Below are 20780 nucleotides of genomic sequence, written 5' to 3'. Positions count from 1 at the left end.
TTTTGAAGGTTTCAAATCTATTTTCCGGTTTTTTCTTTGCTTGACATAGTAGGTTTAACAAAACGATACACTGCTGTGACTCTCATGTCTTGTTCTTATCACATGGTTGTTGCCACAGCTGCTCTTGTCCATCTAAAGGAGAGATGGAGGTGAACACCCCCACTCCAGCCCCTGAACCCCCCCTCAGCTGTATTTATACCAAACCTTCTAAAGGGCATCATTACCCTTGCAGCTTTTGTTTTCATTTTTCCCTTTTTATTGTCCACAATTCCTCGTCACAGTCATATTTGGTTTTTGATTGAGAGAAATCAATAAAGTTTCATTTTTACGTTGTTTTTGGAGTCAACAGGGGGGGTCTTAAATTTGGCTTTTACTCCAAATCAGGCTTGGCATGATAAATATTCTTTTCTTTTTCACAGAAAAAAATGATGCCTTGGCCTGAAAAGGAGGCGAATCTCATGGAGTGGCAGCTGAGGACGTGAGACTAATTTGACAGGTGCAAGCCTAGAGAGTGACAGCATGGGAAGAGGAGGAAGGCGAGGAGGAAGGGTGGGTGGGTGTGGGGGGGTCACTGCTCAGAACAGGAGGATTGAGAGAGATTAATGGCCTTCTCGTTTATCAGCAGACAAGCTCTGGCAGTATATCATCAAAAGTGTTGTTATTCTGGTTTATATGGGCCAAGCGAGATTGCAAAGTGGGAGGAAAATCACCACACAATCACAAGCTGCCAATCTCAGCAAGTGCATCTGAGAGAGTTGTTCATCGGGTTGCAAAGATGGGGTAATTAAGAAGCTTATTAACAGGTAGTCAGGATAACAGGAGCTTACACCACACTGTGATCTGAATAAAAGTTTTATATTGTGAATGTTGAATATGATTAGAGTGGATGTATACTGGAAAAACACAGACGTCTTTAGCCTAAATTATAAGGGTTATGTGGGAAAGGAAACAGATAAGGATGACACAACAAATTAAATGTTATTTATATAAGAGTTTAATTAAATGATATGTACTGTCAATATTGTTTGTTTCCTTCCATTTGTGTTTATCCTTTCGTATCCTCGAGTTTATTTTGATTTTGATTTAGAAAGTACTTTAAACCAACTAGCAAAAATATTTGGGGACTTTTTGTCATTTTGAGCTATAAAAATAGTTTATGAATCTTCCAAACTCACAAGCTCCAGCTCTGCCTCCTGTTTCTTTCTTAGAGCCTTTAAACCAACACCATGGCGGCTCTCACAAGTCTCCTACACATTTCCTTTCATTCTTGCTGACACTCTTTAGCAACACATCACACCTGAAACCGTCCTCCACCTGTTCCAACCATCTTGCACATGACTTTTCAAGTCTTTCCCACTCTCTCTTTTGTTGTGGTGAATCCCAGTTAACCAACAGAGCCTCATTTAGCAAATCTAAATGTGTGTTCTGTAATTGTGATGTGAAATCTTAAACTGACACTTCCTCAGAGAATCAAAAAACATAAATGTTTGTGTGCGTTTCAAACAGAAATGTGACGCTAAGGGCAGCAGGACATGTGAGTATTTATAGGAGGTGACAGTTTATCTCTGGATTACCATGATCATGTTTTGTGCTGACTAATTTAGCTGCACTGACAGACCAACCTGGCCCAAGCGGATGAGTTCCTGTAAAGGAAGGGAGAACATGCTGTCGTCTGGTTCATAAAAACAACACCACAGCTGCCTGTCTGTGATGCTTCCTTTAGTTTTTCTGGTTCTGGTTCAAATCTTTCAGACTCCAATATTTTTGTGTTTGATTCCATCCTTCTTTTTATCCTTCCTTCTTTGCAAACTGTGAGGAAGTGGTCTGGCATTGTCCAGACCCGGTTGGGCTCTGTGGAGCAAACCACTCAGTGACAGCGGGGTGGCCAAGCTTGGAGGCTGCATCTGTTTCCAGCGACGAGCATCAGCATGAGAGCCTGTGACCTCACAGGATGCATTAACTATGACAGGATGCAGGTGTCCAAATTAGTATGAGTGGAGTCTAATTTTAAAGATAAATTTTGTTTCTTGAGAGGCTGAATAAATCTAGCAGACCCATAAAATAAAGAAAGATGTTGAACTGTCTGTTGAGGTAAGAAAAGGAAAAAACATTTTTTTTCTCCTTCTGATTCGGTTAGCAGCAGTCAGGAAATATTAGCTGTGGCCTAATGAGAATTGAACGCATGAACTGTTTATGTGCACTTGTGTTTGTGAGGCAGATCAACTTCCATCTGATCACTAAACCCAACAGATATTCCTCTATTCAACTCTTAGGATTCTTTTTCTTGCCACCGCTAATGTTGTTTTCATCTAACACATTTGAAAACGACAGTAGAGCAAATTTAAGCTTGAGTTGCATTATCTTACAATATTCAGGTGAATTTCTGTGCTTAAGAATTTGCGTTTTTATAAACAAATTGAAACAAAATCTCATATGCTTTTTTTGAGGTCACATTAATGTTTAGGCATAAAATAATATAACTTTTAGAACTATAAAGCTGATTTAGATGAAAACTAAAACGTGGATCTGCATGTTTTACAGTTCCAAGCATCATCCCGAACAAATCTACACTTTTCAAAGAACACAACTTACTCCACTGTGCACTTGTACTCCTTTCAATGAGCTTTGAAGACTATGTTTCCCTGCACAGGGTTTAACCTACAGAAGGTCAGGGGGAGGTCAGTGGAATAAAGGTGCATGCAGGATTTACCTTCCGCCTTTATGGTTAAGTGACATGACAGTGACAGCACATTGTCTTCCGAGCCTGTCTTTACTTAAAAGGTCAAATGTGTTTCACTGTCAGCAAAGAAGAAAAACAACAAAGAACAATAAAAGGACAGATACAGCAGAGATGCTTTTGATGTTTCTTTAAAAAAAAAAAAAGAGTTATTTTTGGAATAGTATATTTAGCCTTCCTAAAACAATACATCAACTAAATGTTATATTTAAAATTGCACATGGTGGTTCATAATTCAGCTTTATGATGCTGGTACCCAACACAAATAAATTCATGTTATTTAGTTTGTATATTGCATTGTGGAAACATGCAATGAGAGGCAAAGTTCTTGTTGTGATACATGGAAATTTTGATGATTTTTGATATTTTGTTTGACTTAGAATGAAAAATGGTTTGCTTCACACAAAGTTTTTTCTCCATAGCTCACAGTCCTGTTTAAGGGGTGAATTTATCACAGATGGAAATATTAACACTCTCTAACACCATCTGCTAAAGGCACACTTACTGTTGATGTACATTTCGCTTGATAAAAATCGTCTTAAAGTTTAAATGTGTAATTAATGTGCATCAATAAATCTGAATCCTTTCTCTGTTCAACTTAAATTTGATCAAAGAACACATTACGGTATAACATAAACAAACTGTGTTAAAAGAAAATTTCAACTTAATTTTATTTTTTTGAAAAGACAAACCATAAATATCTATTTCCTTTGTTTCTATCACTTTGTATGACTTTATCTTGATGCTAAAATTGAAACTTTCTTGAAATATTAAGCCAGGGATGACTGTGATGTGATCACTTTAGGAAAAAAAAAACAGTGTAATTCCAGTGCATTTTATCGAAACTGCACCTTTGCCAAAAGTAAAATAAAGGAGGCCGGCTTTGGTTTGCTTCACTGACGTCAAAGCAGCGTTAGAGTTCACTGGCAGTTCTGAGCCACATCGCATGGCTGCTAAATAACATCATATTAAAATATTTACTGTGTGCACGTAAGCATGCTGACGCAGTTCATTAAAAAATATCCCAGGAACAGCAGCACAACTGCTGAATCATTTTATCTGCAGGGCCCTTTGTTTCCCAAAATTACATCAAATCTTCTATTCCATGTAATCTAAAAAGAAATATATGCAGATGCTTCTTACACCAGAAATGACCTTAAATAAAGCTGTATTTCCTTCTGGTTTTAAAATGTTCTTTTATACAAGTTATCTTTGGCTCAAAATTAAGATTTGATGGATGTTTAAAAAGAAGTGAAATGGGGAACTGCAGAGCATTTATGCACTCTTGCTGTGAGCCAGTGTTGTCATGGAGAAATGAGACTAAAGTTATATAAAACTCTGTGCCCTGTCTCATTCTTTCTTTATCATCTGCCTCCTCCAGCCAAAGCTGTAATATCTTATGGTGCTGAGTTACCTCCACCCTTCTGAACAATTACCCACCCAAGCAGATCCTCTGCCTGGCGTGGCGAAGCGTTTGGGTTATGGTGGACTGGGCGGAGCGAGGCTTTGTTTTTCCATCTAGTCTGGACTCTGTGGATGGGAGACAAGATTGGGGACATGGATTTCGGGGGAAACAGGATTAATGGACAGGATCAGAAGCGTGCCTTCATGCATCGAAGTGCTCATGCATCACACATGTGGGTCACATTTTTAACTCAGTTAATCCACATGCAGAGTCAGACGAGCCGTTGACCCCCCCCCCCCCCCCCCCCCCCCCGTGTGGATTTAGACACCACACAGACAGATAATCCTTCCCAAAGTCGGACATTTGATGTCGACACCCCCAAAAAAGCGTGCACGTGTTCTGCTTATGTACAAATGTATACACATGCACTTTAGAGCAGGAAGTCAATGCATAATTCTTTCTTGTCAAACATACAATCATCAGCAGCACTTTTTCTTGATTTGTCCTTGCTCTCCATGACCAGATCTTGCTCGGTGTAGGTTTTCCATACTTGTGTGAGCTTCATCATCTAAGCGAAGCTGGCAGGACAGGAGAGAATAACCAGACTCAGGGAGGAAGGAGCTTCATTTAAATTAATCTCCGCTGGACGACCCAGTAAAGAAGCACTGCCATTTTTGGGAGCAAGGAGCCATCTCCTTGGTGAGTACCATGGCAACAGTCGACATGGGCCCCAGCTTTGTGAGCCGCTCCTTTTCAGGATCCAGATCTAAAGTGGCAGGCCAGGTTTTTTTTGTTTTGTGCCGTCTCTTGCACTTTCTCTCTCGTGCCCATTCTTCTGTCTCTGCTTTTCTCTTACTGGCTGACATGGTCCTGGCCTTGTTCACCAGGGAAGCTGTGAGAAGACTACAGAGGGTCAGTGTCCGTGGGAAAATGTTGCCAGACAACACAGAGGTTATGTGACACTAAAGGAAGGCTAACACAAGTAGGTTGACTTAAGGCAGATTACCAGAGTCGAATTTTTCTGAACAGCTAAACTTTATATGGTCAATCTTTTACTATTCGTTTAAGTCAATATGATTCATCAGATTTAGTTTAGTTTATAGGCAACAGCTGTTTCCTTGATTTATTAAGTGATGTTTTGATTTTTTTCATTTTTTAAAAAGCTTGTCTTGTTACCATCAAAACTTAAAGCTCTTGACTGACAGTAAAAAGGCAGATTTAGACCATTTATCTCATATGAGAGTCACTAAATATCAATTACAAAATATAAGACCACAATTATTCAGGCAACTTTCAACATTACGTTACTTTTATTCAACCAGAAAGTTAAGTTTCCTTTGGATTGGAAATGACTAAAGAGTTTGCCAGATAGTAAGAAGACAATGTTTAGGAGGCATCACTGTGAAAACAAAAGTCTCTGCTCTCATTTAGGATACATTTGAAGAAAATGATCATAATTTCACAGATGTAATTTTAGGCATAACTATAAGTCAAACGCAACAAATAATATACAAAAATTATTGTTTCTGCAGTGTGATTTTTTTCCCCTTCCACCTCAAAAAACAATGTTTTTGTAAATCTTTTCAGTCGAAAACTCAGCAAATCATATAGAACCACTTCAAATTCTGAATGTCACATTCAGGAATTGTGTGAGGTAAAAGTAAAATTTCTGCACCGAACTTATAGTAAAGGTTCTGCTAAAGTAACTGCATTATGTCAGCCATTTGTGTGCAGAGGACCTACAGTATTTCCCATGTTCCCATCATGAAAAACATCTATTCATGCAAGATAAATACAGCAAGAAACTGGATATCTTTCAAGTTAGAAAACATATGGGCCTGAAACCAGGAAGACTTTTTCCTTTCAGTTATACCACGTGACTTGTTCAATTTTGTTCAAAAATTTGTATCTATTTTGGGGTTGTGAGAATGTCTCTGGTACTGATAAGGTTCAAATATTTGTACTGTTTCATAACATTTCCGCAAGTTTTACTTTCTTTTTTTTTTTTACCCAGGCTCCTCACACTTTTTACAGAGGCCGTTAACAGACACATTCGCCATTTGCAAAATTATCAGTGAGGTAGCAGCTTTCAGCTGTGGCCATCGATAAAAATGATAAGACTAATATGAGAGCCAGGCTGCTGCAACAACATCAACTTTTTACTGTAATGAAAAATTAGTAAACATGACAGAAAACACTTTCCACTGTGGATAATAAAAGTTGTGCTTCATCTGGAGGTGTTTGTTAACCAGCATCTACATAGTAACAGGGCTTTTGAATAAACGTTCATGAAGAGTTTAGGTCTTTATTTTCAACACGTTTTTATTGTTTTGGCTACGTTTATTTATTTTATAGGCTTCCATTTATATTATTTTAATTTGTTTCAATAAAACAAACCAGTTTAAAGTCTAGTTATAGTAAGTAGGAGAAAACCTAGAAGGTAGATTAACATGACCAAACATGACCTTTAATATGACCCAAAAAAAGTCACCATGAGACTAGGACAAAAGCCTGGAAAACTAAACAACCAAACAAACTAGACCATCCACAGATTAAGGCAGAAAACGGGTTTAGTGAAAAGCTTGCAAAACCAGCTGACACAGAGGACCCAGAGGCAGCTCCCTAAATACAGATGGCATTAAACTACAGTACAGTGCAGACAGCTGCAACGTCTCCATGGAGAATCAAAGGACAAGGGTGGAGCGTCCAGGAGATTCCACAGCCAACCTGCACAAAAAGACACCAGACTGCAAAATGAATCCTGATTTAGTTAATTTGGGTATAACTAATCTACAAGCTGATAATACCGCTTCTTCCACCGTTTTGCTTTTACTCCACCCCATCTATTTTATCATTGAAAGGAGATGTACATTTTGTCATTTATATACAAATAGTTAATCATTAAAATCAGGTATGTTTGCTAAGTATCTTTGGTTTTCAAGAATAAAAATATAGGCTATTCTATTCCTCAATAGAGGTGGCTGAAATGAGCTCTTAATGTGCAAAGCTTCTGCACTGTCTACAATTAGCAATACTTTATTTTGTTTTTTGGTTAAATTCTGGACCTAAGCAAGCCTTTTTTTATTTTCTGTTTAACTCACTTAATGCAAATAAAACTATGAAAACATCCATGCTGAGTATTGCTCTACATCATTTACACATGTTGATGTTGCAGAAATAAGTTGCTCCAGGGGCTTGTACACTTGTAACAGGGTGCATGCAGCACTATCACTATTTATCAGATTTTTAAATCCTATGAAGGTGCTTAAAAATACCAAGTAATTAAAACAATTCTGATATTAAGTAATTCCCTTGGAATTTGAATTATTTTGGACCTAGTTTACCGATGCGCCTTTGCCTGATAGTTTAGTCATTTTACATCAAACAATCTGATTGTCATTTTTCACTATTTTTATAACTGATAACTGGGTAAGACTTTAATAAAGCATCTGAATGCACATTAAACCATTAGTATTTTTCACAATTTTCATTTAGATCTATGTTCAAATTGGTTCTGAAATTATTTTATTTTAATAATCATAATCTATGTCTACACTGCAGATGACATAACCTTTCAAATGTTCATGTAGAAAAAGTATTTTTAAAAAACAAACAAAACAGACAAGCTGGCAAAAGCTGGGGTTTTATGATTTATTAAATTTGTGGAACATAAATATTAGGTATCATTCAAAAGTACATATTGATTATTAAAGTATTCTTTAAATAATACAACTTTAAATGTTTACATCACAAACATGCTGAGTACTGTACATGAAAGGCCTTGTTGCATGAGAGCAAATCTGTTCTTAAAGAGCCACCTACTGGATAAATGAGGAAATGCACAAATACATAAGACTAAGAACTCATTATAAGTATAAGTGTTTATATGTGTTTGTTCAAACGCAACACAGAAATAGTTTATGATCAGCGTGAACCCATAATGGACTGCAGCCACCCAAGGTGACGCGGCACTTTTTGGAAGACGTAACCATTGCTGCATTCGGCCCCCTCAGGCTGGCTCAAGATTCCAGTGAGGAAGAACACATCCCTGTACATGGTGAGCAAGGGGCTGCCTGAGCTCATGGTGCACTCAGCCCCTCCCGCTGGTGTGGTACAGCCCATCTTGTTGGTCATTATGCTGGGGTAGGTAGTTAAACACTGATTTAGCGGACGGTACCCCAGCTGCTTAAGGGTGAGCTGGTCCTGGAAAACTGCCTGTGAGCTTGTTTTCCATCCCGTAGTAAATGCTGGGAGCTCTCCTGCCATCAGTATGCTCTCGGCAAAGTCTTTTTCAGGCAGACAGGCAGCGATGACTTGATTACCAAAAATGATGCGGTCGCGAAGCTCGATCACGGCCAGGTTGTTCTCGGGGCGGCCTTCCACATAGCGAGGGTGGAGGTGAACTACTTGTACATACAGTGTCTTCCCTGAGCTTTCACTTGAGACTTGGTGTTTGCCTGTAAAGGTAGAGCCGGAAACAAAAGGTGAATAACATTTGATTTAAATAAAAATTCAAAATGTTTGAAAACCTTTTTTTAAATGATTCTTCATGCTTTTCCCCCCACATAAATAATTTCCTAACAAGCTGTTAAAGCCTAAACTCTACTGCTACGTGCACACACATGTCACACATCCTCAAAAACACACTTCTGAGACTGATAGACTCACCAACAGCAACCTGAAAGGAGCTGTACTTGTTGGCGCACTGAGCTGTGGTCAGGACCAGGTTTTCTTTTAGTATGACTCCGCTACAGAAACCTGAAGACTCTGCATTTTTGAGCAAAGCCTGCGAACAAAACAGAGAAGGTCCCAGAAACATAACGGAGAACGGCAGTGAGGGAATGTGTGTGTGTCTGCCCTCCTACCTGCCAGGGACAGTCGGAGGACGAACAGGAGACTCCATCGATGTTGCTGACCTGGTTGCTCTTCCACAGACTCAGACTGCTCAGCCTACCGCAGGGTTTTGGAACTGTAGGTCCAACAAGTACATGATTACTTTATTTCCCACACAAGCTTATTTTAAATTTAGTGATAAGTAAAAGCACACACTTTGCTTAGGCTAGAAAAAAATCAATTGTTTAAAGACCCACTCCAATGTTTAACATGTTTTTGTTGCATTTTTCTGATGATGAAGAACATATATAAAGAAAATTAGGCTAGAAATGTGCATTTCTGAGTACTTCCTTCTTCAAATTGTTGTGAATCAGGAGCCGATACCAAAATGCCGTTTGAAAAATGGACTTGTAGTCCGGTTTTCATTTTCCCTGCCCTAGCTGGAATCTGTCTCAAACCTGTACTGCTGGATAGATTCAAAATTCCTCGCCATTTTATTGCACTGGCAATGTTAGTTTGGGGGTGTAAGTTAGTGGGAGAGCGTGTAAACAAAGAACTCTCAGCAACGGGGAGGGTAAAGGGGGATGGGGTTGTTCTGCACCATCAATTTGGGCTGAAAACAGCATCACCATCATTAAAAGAGCACTGGGAATGTTTTCTCATTAGACCAAAAAATGACCAAAGAGGGTCTTCAAGTGGATTCTGACTTTATGGAGGAGTAGGAAAACAACATACCTGCAGGCATGCAAGTGTTTCTGTCTGTTGTGCTCAGCTTCCATCCAGGAGCGCAGGAACACTCATACGACACGTATCCAGGTTTACAGAACTGGGAGCAGCCCTTGTCCTTCTCCATGACGCAAAGGGTCAAGTCTGCATCACAGAAACAGAGCCTGATAGTAGCAGACTTCACACGCTAATCCCAAAAAGTAAATGAGCTCCATCCTTGCTGATGCTCCACCCTACCTTCTTGACAGTTTTGTCCACTGAAACCTGACTTGCAGACACAATCGTAGCCTCCCACACTGTCTAAGCACATGGCTCCATTCTTGCAGGGCTTCTCAGCACACTGATCGCCGTCTGAACAGATGACAAATCTTTAAGAAGATAAACAGCTCTGTGTTTGGATGTCTTTTTGAGCCAGACACTTACCAATGTAGACTGACCAGAAGATGTCCTAAAGATAAAATAATAAGTTTAAAACAAGTATTTTTTTGCAGCAATCACAGAGAAGCTTTCAGAAAGGACCTGACTCCCAACGCAGTTACATCAGACTCACCGTGCGGTAAGTGTCCTGGAAAAATCTTTTGGCCTCGTCATATGTGCACACCTTCTCCATGCAGGCCTGCTCCAGGGTTGATGCTTCAGCAGCCCTCTTTTGACGGGAGATCAGTGAGGTGGCCTGCTGCTTCTCCAAAAACACTGAGAGACATGTAAATAATCAGATGCATCACATTGGTATCTGTCTGAGGTTACTTATGCAGTATCTAAGTGATGCAAACAACTTTGAGGTACCATTATTCACTACTCCATTCTATTTCCTATTTAAATTCAAGGTGAAGAGCAATGCTCCAGGTCCATGCAGGTTTTCTCACCTGTCTGGGAGCTGTGGATGGCTGCTGCAGCCCCAAGCAGTAGGAACATGACAGCAGTATACATGACCCCACAACACATGCTGAAGAGCCACAAGTGTCAGTACTCCTACATGACACACCACAGAAAGTGTTATAAACAAAGAAAACAACCATTTTCAATACAATTTGTGAAAAGGCACTTAATTTTGTTGTGATTTAGTCCCTGGAAGGCCAGATGTTTATGATTTACAATGCTGCATTCAGGGACTTAGAAAAAAATCAGAACAAATATAATGCTAGTAAACCTGATCCTACAGATATTGTTTTGAAAAAGTCTAATCATCCATGTGTATTTTTAATTAAACTATAGCAGCACACCAAATGCCAAGATAATGTTACTTCGTTGTTTTATATTATTCTGTTTTAGTAAAACAAAATTCTGATTGGAGTTAGCCTTACGTGACTGAGCATCTTTAGCACTTACTTGTCCGACTTTAAACACGTCCAAAATAATGTTGTTTTAAGACTCGCGGCTTTGTGGTATTCCGTTAGGTTGTAAAGTTAGCTTAAAGCTCAGTTCGGTTAAATGCAAAACAACCACAAAATTCAAAATATGACGCATTTTCCCAGGGCGGGTCGCTTAATTTCGCAGGCAAGAAGAAAGCGATATGAGAATAACAACCACCGCGGGGCTGTTAGGTACCTACCGCCTGACAAAGAAGCGAATAACGGCACTGTCTGCTCCCTTTCCAAGATTGTTGTGAAAACTACCGTCGTTTCCTGAATGGACCGGGCCTGTGAGGGAGAATAACGGATGCAGATCACATCCGAGCCCGTCTGCGGCAGTGTAATGTAGTTACAGCATGATGGCCAGAAGAGGGCGCTGTTAAATGACGCTATGCCTTCATTTGATGTACAAAACCGGAGCAGACTGGACAGGAAAACAGACAGCTTTATTTATTTATTTATTTATTTATTTATTTATTTATTTATTTATTTATTTATTTATTTGTTTATTTATTTATGTGTTTGTTTGTTTGTTTTTGACAAATATTGCACATACCGTATATCATACATACATGCACTCCTTATCTAGTGCAAATTCAATGTATGATAACAAAAGATTATTGATTGAAATTGCCAGGTTAACAGAAATATTATTATTATTATTATTATTAATAATAATAATAATAATAATAATAATAATAATAATAATAATAATAATAATAATGGACACAAATCAATAAAACACACTAAATACACTTTAAAAGTAAAAAATAAAACAACAGCACACACAAAAAATACGTTTTCAAAATACATGTAAACAAAAATTACTCTTTTCTAAAATGCCAATGAGATCAACCTGTTTTATCAACAGTATATCTAACACTTTTCACATGCAGTATCATGTCTTTCTGGAAAAACAGAAAACATGTTTTTTTGTTAACAAGTTTACACTCATGTATGTAATATTTACCCATGATGATGAGTAAATTGAATACGTACCATACATTTTCTTTCTGTTCATTTTCCCATTAATAAAAACAATGTATTCATGTAATATTTTCTAATCTTCACATACATATATATATATATAATCTCTCAAATGATGATAGATATTTATATTCTTTATATATATTGCAAATGTGAGTGTAAAATAAATATCTGGAAGAGATTTTTTTAACATGTTGAATATAATTGGGAATTTTAGGAAGCCATTAATAATTTTTTTTTAAATTAAAGTTATGAAATGTATTGGAAGCAGTGCTAGAAATGCCCTAAGTTCCCCTTCTTTCTCTTCTTTACAGCATTACAGATACTTTTATATCATAACCCTTGTGCTATCTTAGATGACCCCACCCTTACTTTGACGTGTTATTTCTACCATGACAAAGGTGGATAAAGGTGGAAAGATTTCATGTAATCCATGGACCCCAGTGAAGATCACAAATCATTGAAGAAAAGAGGTTCAGAGCACTGTCTAGTGGGTCTAGATGACCCAACTCCCAATGTTAACGTGCCAAGGGTTAAATATTGAGAGAGAACCTATTTTAGAAACTGGATTTGTAAAGGGTCATGCAGTGGTGTTTTTTTTAATAAAAATACATTTCTTCCTAGTCCATCATAAAAAAATTTCTGCTGTTTCTTCAAGCAGTGTGATCTGAATGACAAGCGCTACTAAATGTGTACACACTTCGTTAAACAAAACCGGGTGCAATCTCCTGTGATCAATAAGACTAACCCCTACAGCAAACAAACACAAACACACACACGCAGCAGAGACAACAGCAAACAACTGAAAACCAGACTGGAGCTCGTTGCAAATAGGATTGAGCAGATGAAGGAAAAACTAAGCAGACAAAAGACATGAAAACTATTGAGAAGCAGAAGCTGAGAAGATGTTACTGAATAACAAAAAAGTTCTTCTAGATGAAGTTGTGAGACATTAGGTAGCCTTACTACATAATTAATGCCAAATCCAATTAGTGGTTCTTGGTCACAACAATGAAACACACACACAAGGATAAGATCTGATGGAAGCAGGTCGTCGCGGCTGCACTTTACAGAACCAAAGTCTCCTCCGTGGTCATATTTTAATGGGATTGTTTGTAAGAGCAATGTAATTTACACAGAGGGCCGTGGGGGCTTCAGTCTCAGCTGCAGCCCTGCTAAATGTCTCCATTTCCCAGGTCTAATAAGTGAGGTATTAAAAAAAACCTGCTAAGACCAGCTGGTCCCTGGTGTCAGGCAGGAAGAGGATCTGAAGTGTCCAGTCCAGGGAGACTGTGAACGGACACAGAACTTGTTTGAACATGATGTGTAAAGGATTAATAACTCGACGTTTTTCTTTTCCAGTTCTAGTCGTTTTAAAGTGCATGCTTGTCTTGATACTTTATATATGTACAGAATACATACTTTATGATTGTACAAAATATCAAACACTTAATGCACAATGTTTACTGTGCAGCAGCAAGCTTGCAAGTTCACTCAGTACAACATACCAGCGATCAGCAGCAGTGGAAAGCACGCCTAGTCATCCATCTCCTTCCCTCTGCTATGTTTTATTCAACATCCCCTTCTCATATTGTTTCTCACCCTTTCATTTTTTTACCTCCCCTTCCCTCCCACTCCTCCCATTATTCCTTAAGTTCCACCTTTAAATGGGAGAATGACGGAAAGAGAGGAGGGGCTGGATGCTCGCGTGTGACCTGGTCGACCCACGCCTCCTTCAATCTAGAGAGCAATTTTACAGGCACACACCTCAGGCATCACAAAAGGCATCCATAATTAATGTCAGCTGATGCTTGACAACTTTCTGATGATACTTTAATGGAAAAGATGAAATCTACAGTTATTTGGAGTTCCTATTGATTGACATTTAGCAAATTTCCTGATAGTTTTCTGTCACCTTGGCCGTTTTAAGCTTTACAGCAAGGAGGAAAATGTTCTGCTGATGCCTGCTGTTTAAAATAAATTTCTGCAAAAATCTTGTTTGGTTTTGCATGTTGTTGCATCTCTACATCTGTATGTTCAGTCTGATTAGGAGCTGACAGTAAAAGGTGCAGCAACAAGTGTAATACTGATGTACTGGTTCAATAATGAGGGTAAAATACATACAGGAAATCCTTGTCCCACCACTCACCTCAAACAAATAGGCTACATCAAAAAATGAAGTAATATGGTCAGATAGAAGTACACCATTGATGCACCATGTCACCAACAAAACAAACACCTACTGCTCGAGTCTGATTTTGACAAATAACTGAACATAAAAACATCCTCAAACGTAAGTGATAGACTTGAGTCTTCACTTCCTCTAGGTGGTGCAGTCGATGTCAGAAAAGTTGGCCAAAGCTGCAGGCAAACCAGCCAGTGGGAAATAAATGCAGGTTTCTATTGTCATTACTCTAATAAAAGGTAGTGTAATGGTGACTGCCTCTGGTAAGGAAGTCTCCCTTTTACTCTCCATGACTCTAAATGCGTTTAGCTGCAGAAGCAGTTCCTTATCCTTCCTTTTCTTCATACGAACACAGTCTCAGCCCTGGCTGTGGTTTTATTAATTTTTTTCTCATATGGTTTTGTCCTGGTTGTACCCCACCTCTCACATGATAACAGTTGAAATAGGCTCAGGCCCCCTGCTGACCCTGAAAGAGATGGATGGATACTGCTGTGCACTCAGGGACAATGACTGTAAAAATGCAGGCAGGCAGCGAGGGTCCAGCTGCACAAACATAAATAAAAACTGAACAGGAAATAGTTGTGCTTTTGCATGATGAATTACTGGTTTTCTAGAAAGAGGATATAACAATTTACATGCCAAATTGTTAAACTCTGATGGATCCTAGAGTTTGGAAAATAAACATGAGAGCTTATTGGTTTTATGGGCAGTGAGTTGGTGGTTTGAAAGAGGGGAGGAGACAGCTGCAACTCTGCCTCTTTCATTGTGGCAGTGAGTTATTAATATTGGACTTTGGGCTTTTGTTCTTTTCATAGAGTAGTTTTTAATGATTTGCATTTTCATTACGTTTTTTTGGTTTATATCCAGCTCATCTATGGTCTTTTTGCTTTGCCGATATTCACTGGTTAGTTCTGTTCTGCGTAATGTGTGATTGTTTCTGCTGATTTGCTCATTTTTTTATTAGAAGTTCTGGATTTCTTCCAACTGGCAGTATCTGTATTTTAGCCAAAAAATATCAGAAACATGCGGTGTAGAACTGAAAATGTAGAAGGCCAGGAGAGGCTGCAAAAATGTAACCCTTAGAGCCTACTGATTCATTTTAACAATGGTTTGATTCACATCCTAATTTGGTGGTTGCTGGTAAGATTTATGGTCGGTATTTGTTTATTTTGACCCATCCGATATGATTCACTGACCTAAAATTAATCCAGGACATCTTTAGCCTTTTTTTGCTGCCATCACATGTGTGATGTCCGCTGTGAGGAAACTTGTTTGTTATAATAAGTTAAACCGACCTTGCCTCAATCCAAATGGTATTTACCAATATGATCATTTTATTTTGAATCGAATTTATAATGTATCAGTCGATTCGATTAGCAACTTGCTTCACACAGATCAATCTACCGTAGTTGGAAACACAACTGACATCTCCACCTCTCAGATTGTCTTTATTATCAGCTCTTCAAAGTCCTCCTTCCATCTTTCATCACACTTGTGGAGCCTGTCAACACATGTCCATTCCTGTCCTTGATCCCCCCAATCTGCTGCTCATCCTTTCCATCCCCGTCTCTTTGCATTGGCAGCATGTGCAGATCCACCTCTCCTTCCTTGGTGTCGGACCAGTCCTCATCCACCCTTTGTTAGCCTGTGCCACCACAACCTTCACCTAGATTTGCACCTCCATGTTCTACTGTCAGAAGTCTTTTGTCATCTCAATGCCCCACTTTTTCTCAGCAACCCTTTTCCTCTAAACACACTCCTGATCTTCTTCATTCCACCTCAAGGTCTCTTTATTAGCTTCGTCTTCCAGACCACAAACCAAGTACCTTCCTCTTAGTCTCTGATTACTTTAGCTGTAGCTTTCCAGTCATCAGGAAGAATCTCTGGATTTCCCAACGTATGTTTCAACTGATCTCTATGTCTTTTCAACTTCGACTTGATCCTCTGGTCTGCCCTTATCCTCTTCATCTTTTTTTAACCATCCTAGTCAGGCAACTATCTCTCCAGCTCCAACTAAATAGTGGCTCCCTTTCCGTCTGGTTTCTTGAATACACAGAATATCCGTCTTTCATCTTCCCATCATGTTGACCAACTCTCTAGACATTCATAGGTCCGACTCTTCAAAGTCCTTCACCCATACTTAACAATAAATAACTAAATAACAGACTTTAAAACTGCCTTTCTGTAATTGGTAAGAAGACAAATTTAAACACCCCACATAGTGGGTCAATAATGTTGCTGGAACACTCTCAATAGATTGACCTACTCAAAAACCCACATTTCCGAAGTGTTAAGTCAGTTCTGTTGGCGAAAGCAAAGTACCTGTGAAAAAAGAAAAAGAAAAAGAACATTTTTGTGGAAAATGCAAACCCTTTTAAATATCAAAAACGGACATATTTTATGAAAAATCTTGCATCCAAACGGAAATCCATTTCTGTTGCATTTTAAGCTTGAAAGTGTTCTGGAAAAAAAGACTCTTTCACAGTTACTTGTGAAGAATCACTTACCTGTGCCCCACATTTCTCTGTGATGAATTCACATCATCTGGCCATATTTTATTTAGCACAAAAATCATGGTGCTTCTCCCCAGATCATCTGTTCCCAAGTAGGGCAAAGGAATTAAGGGTTTGAGATTGCTTCTCTTTATTCTTTGACTTCTTCCCACATCTCTTTCTAGCTGCAGAAACAGCTAGAAAGAAAATTTCTGTAATCAATTCTTCATTTTCGTACTGAGCTCAGCATCCAGCAGAAGCTCAAGATAACGTAAATTAAGACTCGAGCATTTTTAAAGATGAACTGCATCCTCTTTTTTGATCCTCTGCTTTCCACAGACAGTGACTCATTTTCTAAGAGGAAAAAAAACTCATTTTTTCTCCTCTTCTTTGTGTAAAACCCTTTGATCACATCTGACCTCGGGTTCTTATCTCAGCCCCGTGCGCTACCTTTCGATGATATACAGCGTCTGGCTCATACAGCAGAGAGGCGCAGAAGGTTGTTCATTTTCTTCAGACCCGTGGAGGGGTGGCCAAACCCTGATAGTGCTGAGGAAGCACGCAATGAGCAGAAACACAACCGACTGCTCTGTAAAGGCGCATGATGTCTATTGTGCTCACATATGGAATGACTGCTGAATGCCTAAAGCTATCCGATCATCAAATAAGTAATGAGAGCTGTACATTCCCAATGATAAATTGGCTCTATGACACATACTGTAAATTAGTTATGAGGGAAGGAGGTGAAACATAAAAAAACACCTTGGAAAATGACGTGTGGTTATAAATCAGCTGAGTTGCTGTTGCATTAGAACACATGAAAAACACAAGAAAAGATTTTCTCTTTGAAATTGACAAAAATGTTTTCCAAATATTTAAAATATTATGTTGATTTTTGTCAAGACATTAAATATATTTTTGTGTTTAATCTCTTTTGGAAACAGGACCCATAGGTTCAGCAAGTCAATAACAGGAACAAGACTTTGGTTATATTTTTTTCGTATCATTGATCGTTGCAGTTTATTTATGTATAAGCAGTTTAAAAAGAAATCCTCATTTAACTGAAGTGTCTATTTTTTAAGCCTTGTTTGTGGTTTTATGACAGAATAGTTGTTCTGGTCAGCTGAGTTCATAGCATTGAACTTTGCAGCTCCAATTTAGTTTTCTTTTATCACCCTTGTACATCCATTTAATCTACATTCTTGGAGCAGTGATTTTAATCCACACCTTCACCTGATTCTTATTTACAGAAATAACAGTTTTGCATTTCAGCCGGGTGGATGTAATCTTTGCATTTGCTGCCTAGTACACCAGAGAGCCAATGTTCTCTGCTGCTTTTGATTTGTTCTAAGACTGAGGATTGGTGCTTATTGTTTCATTTTATTGTTTAAATTAGATGCACAGTGTTTTGTGTAATAGTGAATGTGGTTGAAGAAACTCCAATTTTTTTTCCAGAAATGTAGTTTATGATCATGGAAACCATGTGGTTTAATTTCATGAAAAGAAGTCCTATTTTGTCCTAGATGTTAATGAGCAACTTGATATATGAAATGTATTTCATTAATGCCAAATTTTTAAACTGCCTCACAAAAGAGGCAGATCATTTTAATGAATGAGCCAACACAATTAAAAGGAAAAGTCAGAATCGTATTTGTTTTTATAGTCTTCAAATGTTCCACTGCATAAATAAACTGTGTTTTTCAGGCAGCCTAACTCAACTTTTCAGGTTCCAGCTCGTATCAAACCACGGTTTAATTTAAAAAATCTTCATTTTTTTTTAAATCCTCTTTTTTAAACATTATTTGCGTAATTATCTGCACTGTACATGTTGCTGCAAAAAAGTAATTGTTGAGTAAAAAGGTGTGATTAACGCGAAGAACCTCAAAATTAAGCTTTAATATAGAACTTAACTTTAAACGATTGAGCAACAATAAAATATAAATACATCCATCTATTCATCCATCTTCTTCCTCTCATCCGAGGCCGGGTGGCGGGGGCAACATTCTAAGCAAAGATGCCCAGACCTTCCTCACCACTTCCTCCAGCTCCTCTTGGGGGAACCCAGAGACGTTTCCAGGCCAGCCACAGACCTAGTCTCTCCAACGTGTCCTGGGTCTTCCCCGGGGCCTCCGTCCAGTGGGACATGCCTGGATCACCTCCGCAGGGAGGCGTCCAGGAGGCATCCGCACTAGATCCCCGAGCCACCTCAACTAGCTCCTCTTGATGTGGAGGAGAAGTGGTTGTACTCCGAGCTCTCCATGGGTGACCGAGCTTCTCACCCTATCTCTAAGGGAGCGCCCAGCCATGCTACGGAGGAAGCTCATTTCAGGCACTTGTATTCGGGACCTCATTCTTTCGGTCATGACCCAGAGCGCATGACCATAGGTGAGTATTGGACCAAAGATCGACTGGTAAATTGAGAGCTTTGCTTTTTGACTCAGCTCACTCTTCACCACAATGGACCGGTACAATGGTCTGTTCATACAATAATTACAGACGCTGCTCCGATCCGCCTGTCAATCTCGTGCTCTGATCTTCCCTCATTTGTGAACAAGATCCCAAGATATTTAAAGTTCTCCACCTGGGGCAGGAGCACTCCACCCACCAACAGATGGTAAACTCCCTTTCTCTGGTCAAGGACCATGGCCTCAGATTAGCTGTGCTGACCCTCATCCCAGCCGCTTCACACTCGCCGCAAACCGCCCCAATGCATGCTGGAAGTCCTGGCTCGGTGAAGCGAAAAGGACAACATCATCTGCAAAGAGCACAGAGGAAATCCTGTAGTCCCTTAACCGAACGCCTTCTCCAAATCCCTAAAAACACACATGGACTGGATGAGCGAACCCCGGCGATTCTTCCAGCACCCTAAAGATGGTGTAGAGCTGGTCAGAAAACCACACTGTTGTTCCTAGATCTGAGGTTCAACTATCGGACGGACTCTCTTCTCCAGTACCCAGGCATAGACTTTTCCAGGGAGGCTGAGGAGTGTGATTCCCTGGTTGTTGGAACACACCCTCTGGTCCTCCTTCTTAAAAGGGGAACCACCACCCCTGTCTGCCAGTCCAGTGGTACAAATACAAATGAGTTTATTTTTTAAATGTTTAATAGTCAGCTTAAGCTGTGATGATTTCTTAAATTTAACTTGAATAAAGTTGTGAAAACCAGTTTTATCTTAAATGTCATTCTATTATGACACTATTTTTTGTACTTTTTTGGCAAAAGCCTGTATTCTACAGATCGTTTTTGTTGTTGTTGTCAGGCTTCAAATTTGCTTAAAAAGGGAGTCTAAGGTTTTGTGAAATGCGAGACATTTCTATTTTAAAGTCAAAAATGTGTGGCTCAAAATGCTTTTGACCAAAAACATTTTTTTTTCAAACTTTAATGGTAGCAAGAATTCATTTCACATCTTGTTTTATTAGTTTGCTTATTGCCTATTAGGAATAAGTGAATACCTGTTGTTCTCGTTTCCCTCTAGCCTTTTAAATCTATTCTTCAACATCTTTTGTTACTCAGGATCATTCTGGTAATGGTATTTTTACTGAAAATTGTCTTCCAGGAAAAATAGACTTTTTTAGCAAAGCCTGCTTGTTGCTGTTTTATTGTCCAGCCCAAAGCAAGTGTGCATAAAGGAAGTGTTTTCCAGTGTCATCAGAGTTCATTAACACATTCTAGCAGGAGATTCAGATTGTTCACACTGCATGGCAAATTAGACGCGGCAACCAATCCCAGCCCCGCGACTCCCACCACACGTGTCCAATCACATGTACAGTACTGCACGTTCAAGACGTGTAACCAGGCATGCATGTGTGTGTAAACAGACATGTGAACATATAAAAAGACACATTAATAAAAACCAATGTCCCTTCCCAACTTTTTCTCTTTTGCTTTGATCTCAACGGTCTTGTCTTTTGCTTAACTGTGTCTTTGTTTCCTGAAATACCTCTTTCACTTTCTAAGCATCTCTTCACTTCCCCTCAGCCTTCCACCTGCACACTACACTCCCAGTTTCTCCTTTTTTTCTCTGAGAATTGAAGAAGCCCTTCGAATGAGGAGGGAAACGTCT

At 39.1% G+C, this 20780-nt stretch overlaps 1 protein-coding gene across 2 annotated transcripts; it reads right to left on the bottom strand.

Moving 5' to 3' along the window:
• Positions 1 to 7779: 7779 nt before the first annotated feature.
• On the bottom strand, positions 7780 to 11425 carry proza (protein Z, vitamin K-dependent plasma glycoprotein a). Of its 2 annotated transcripts, none has more exons than XM_004071437.4 (9): positions 11254 to 11425; positions 10568 to 10673; positions 10252 to 10394; positions 10125 to 10149; positions 9939 to 10052; positions 9711 to 9845; positions 9008 to 9111; positions 8811 to 8928; positions 7780 to 8599 (listed from the first exon to the last, which is right to left on the bottom strand). In XM_004071437.4, the coding sequence occupies exons 2-9, from the start codon at positions 10644 to 10646 to the stop codon at positions 8067 to 8069; spliced, it is 1251 nt and encodes a 416-aa protein (XP_004071485.1). In that variant the 5' UTR covers positions 10647 to 10673; positions 11254 to 11425; the 3' UTR covers positions 7780 to 8066. The 2 variants fall into 2 exon arrangements, with proteins under 2 accessions (XP_004071485.1, XP_078807717.1); XM_078951591.1 differs by having other exon boundaries at positions 11031 to 11400.
• Positions 11426 to 20780: the final 9355 nt, after the last annotated feature.

The sequence above is a fragment of the Oryzias latipes genome, chromosome 8, assembly GCF_053564925.1.
Source record: "Oryzias latipes strain Hd-rR chromosome 8, Olatipes_Hd-rR_3.1".
NCBI classification, from domain to species: Eukaryota; Metazoa; Chordata; class Actinopteri; order Beloniformes; family Adrianichthyidae; genus Oryzias; species Oryzias latipes.
This window is presented reverse-complemented; position numbering and strand designations above follow the sequence as displayed.

Coding starts and splice junctions, on each gene's coding strand:
- proza (XM_004071437.4), bottom strand. CDS start 10,646: ATGTGTTGTGGGGTCATGTATACTGCTGTCATGTTCCTACTGCTTGGG. Junction 10,395..10,567: donor CATCCACAGCTCCCAGACAG/GTGAGAAAACCT, acceptor CATGTCTCTCAG/TGTTTTTGGAGAAGCAGCAG. Junction 8,929..9,007: donor CCTCCGACTGTCCCTGGCAG/GTAGGAGGGCAG, acceptor TTTTGTTCGCAG/GCTTTGCTCAAAAATGCAGA.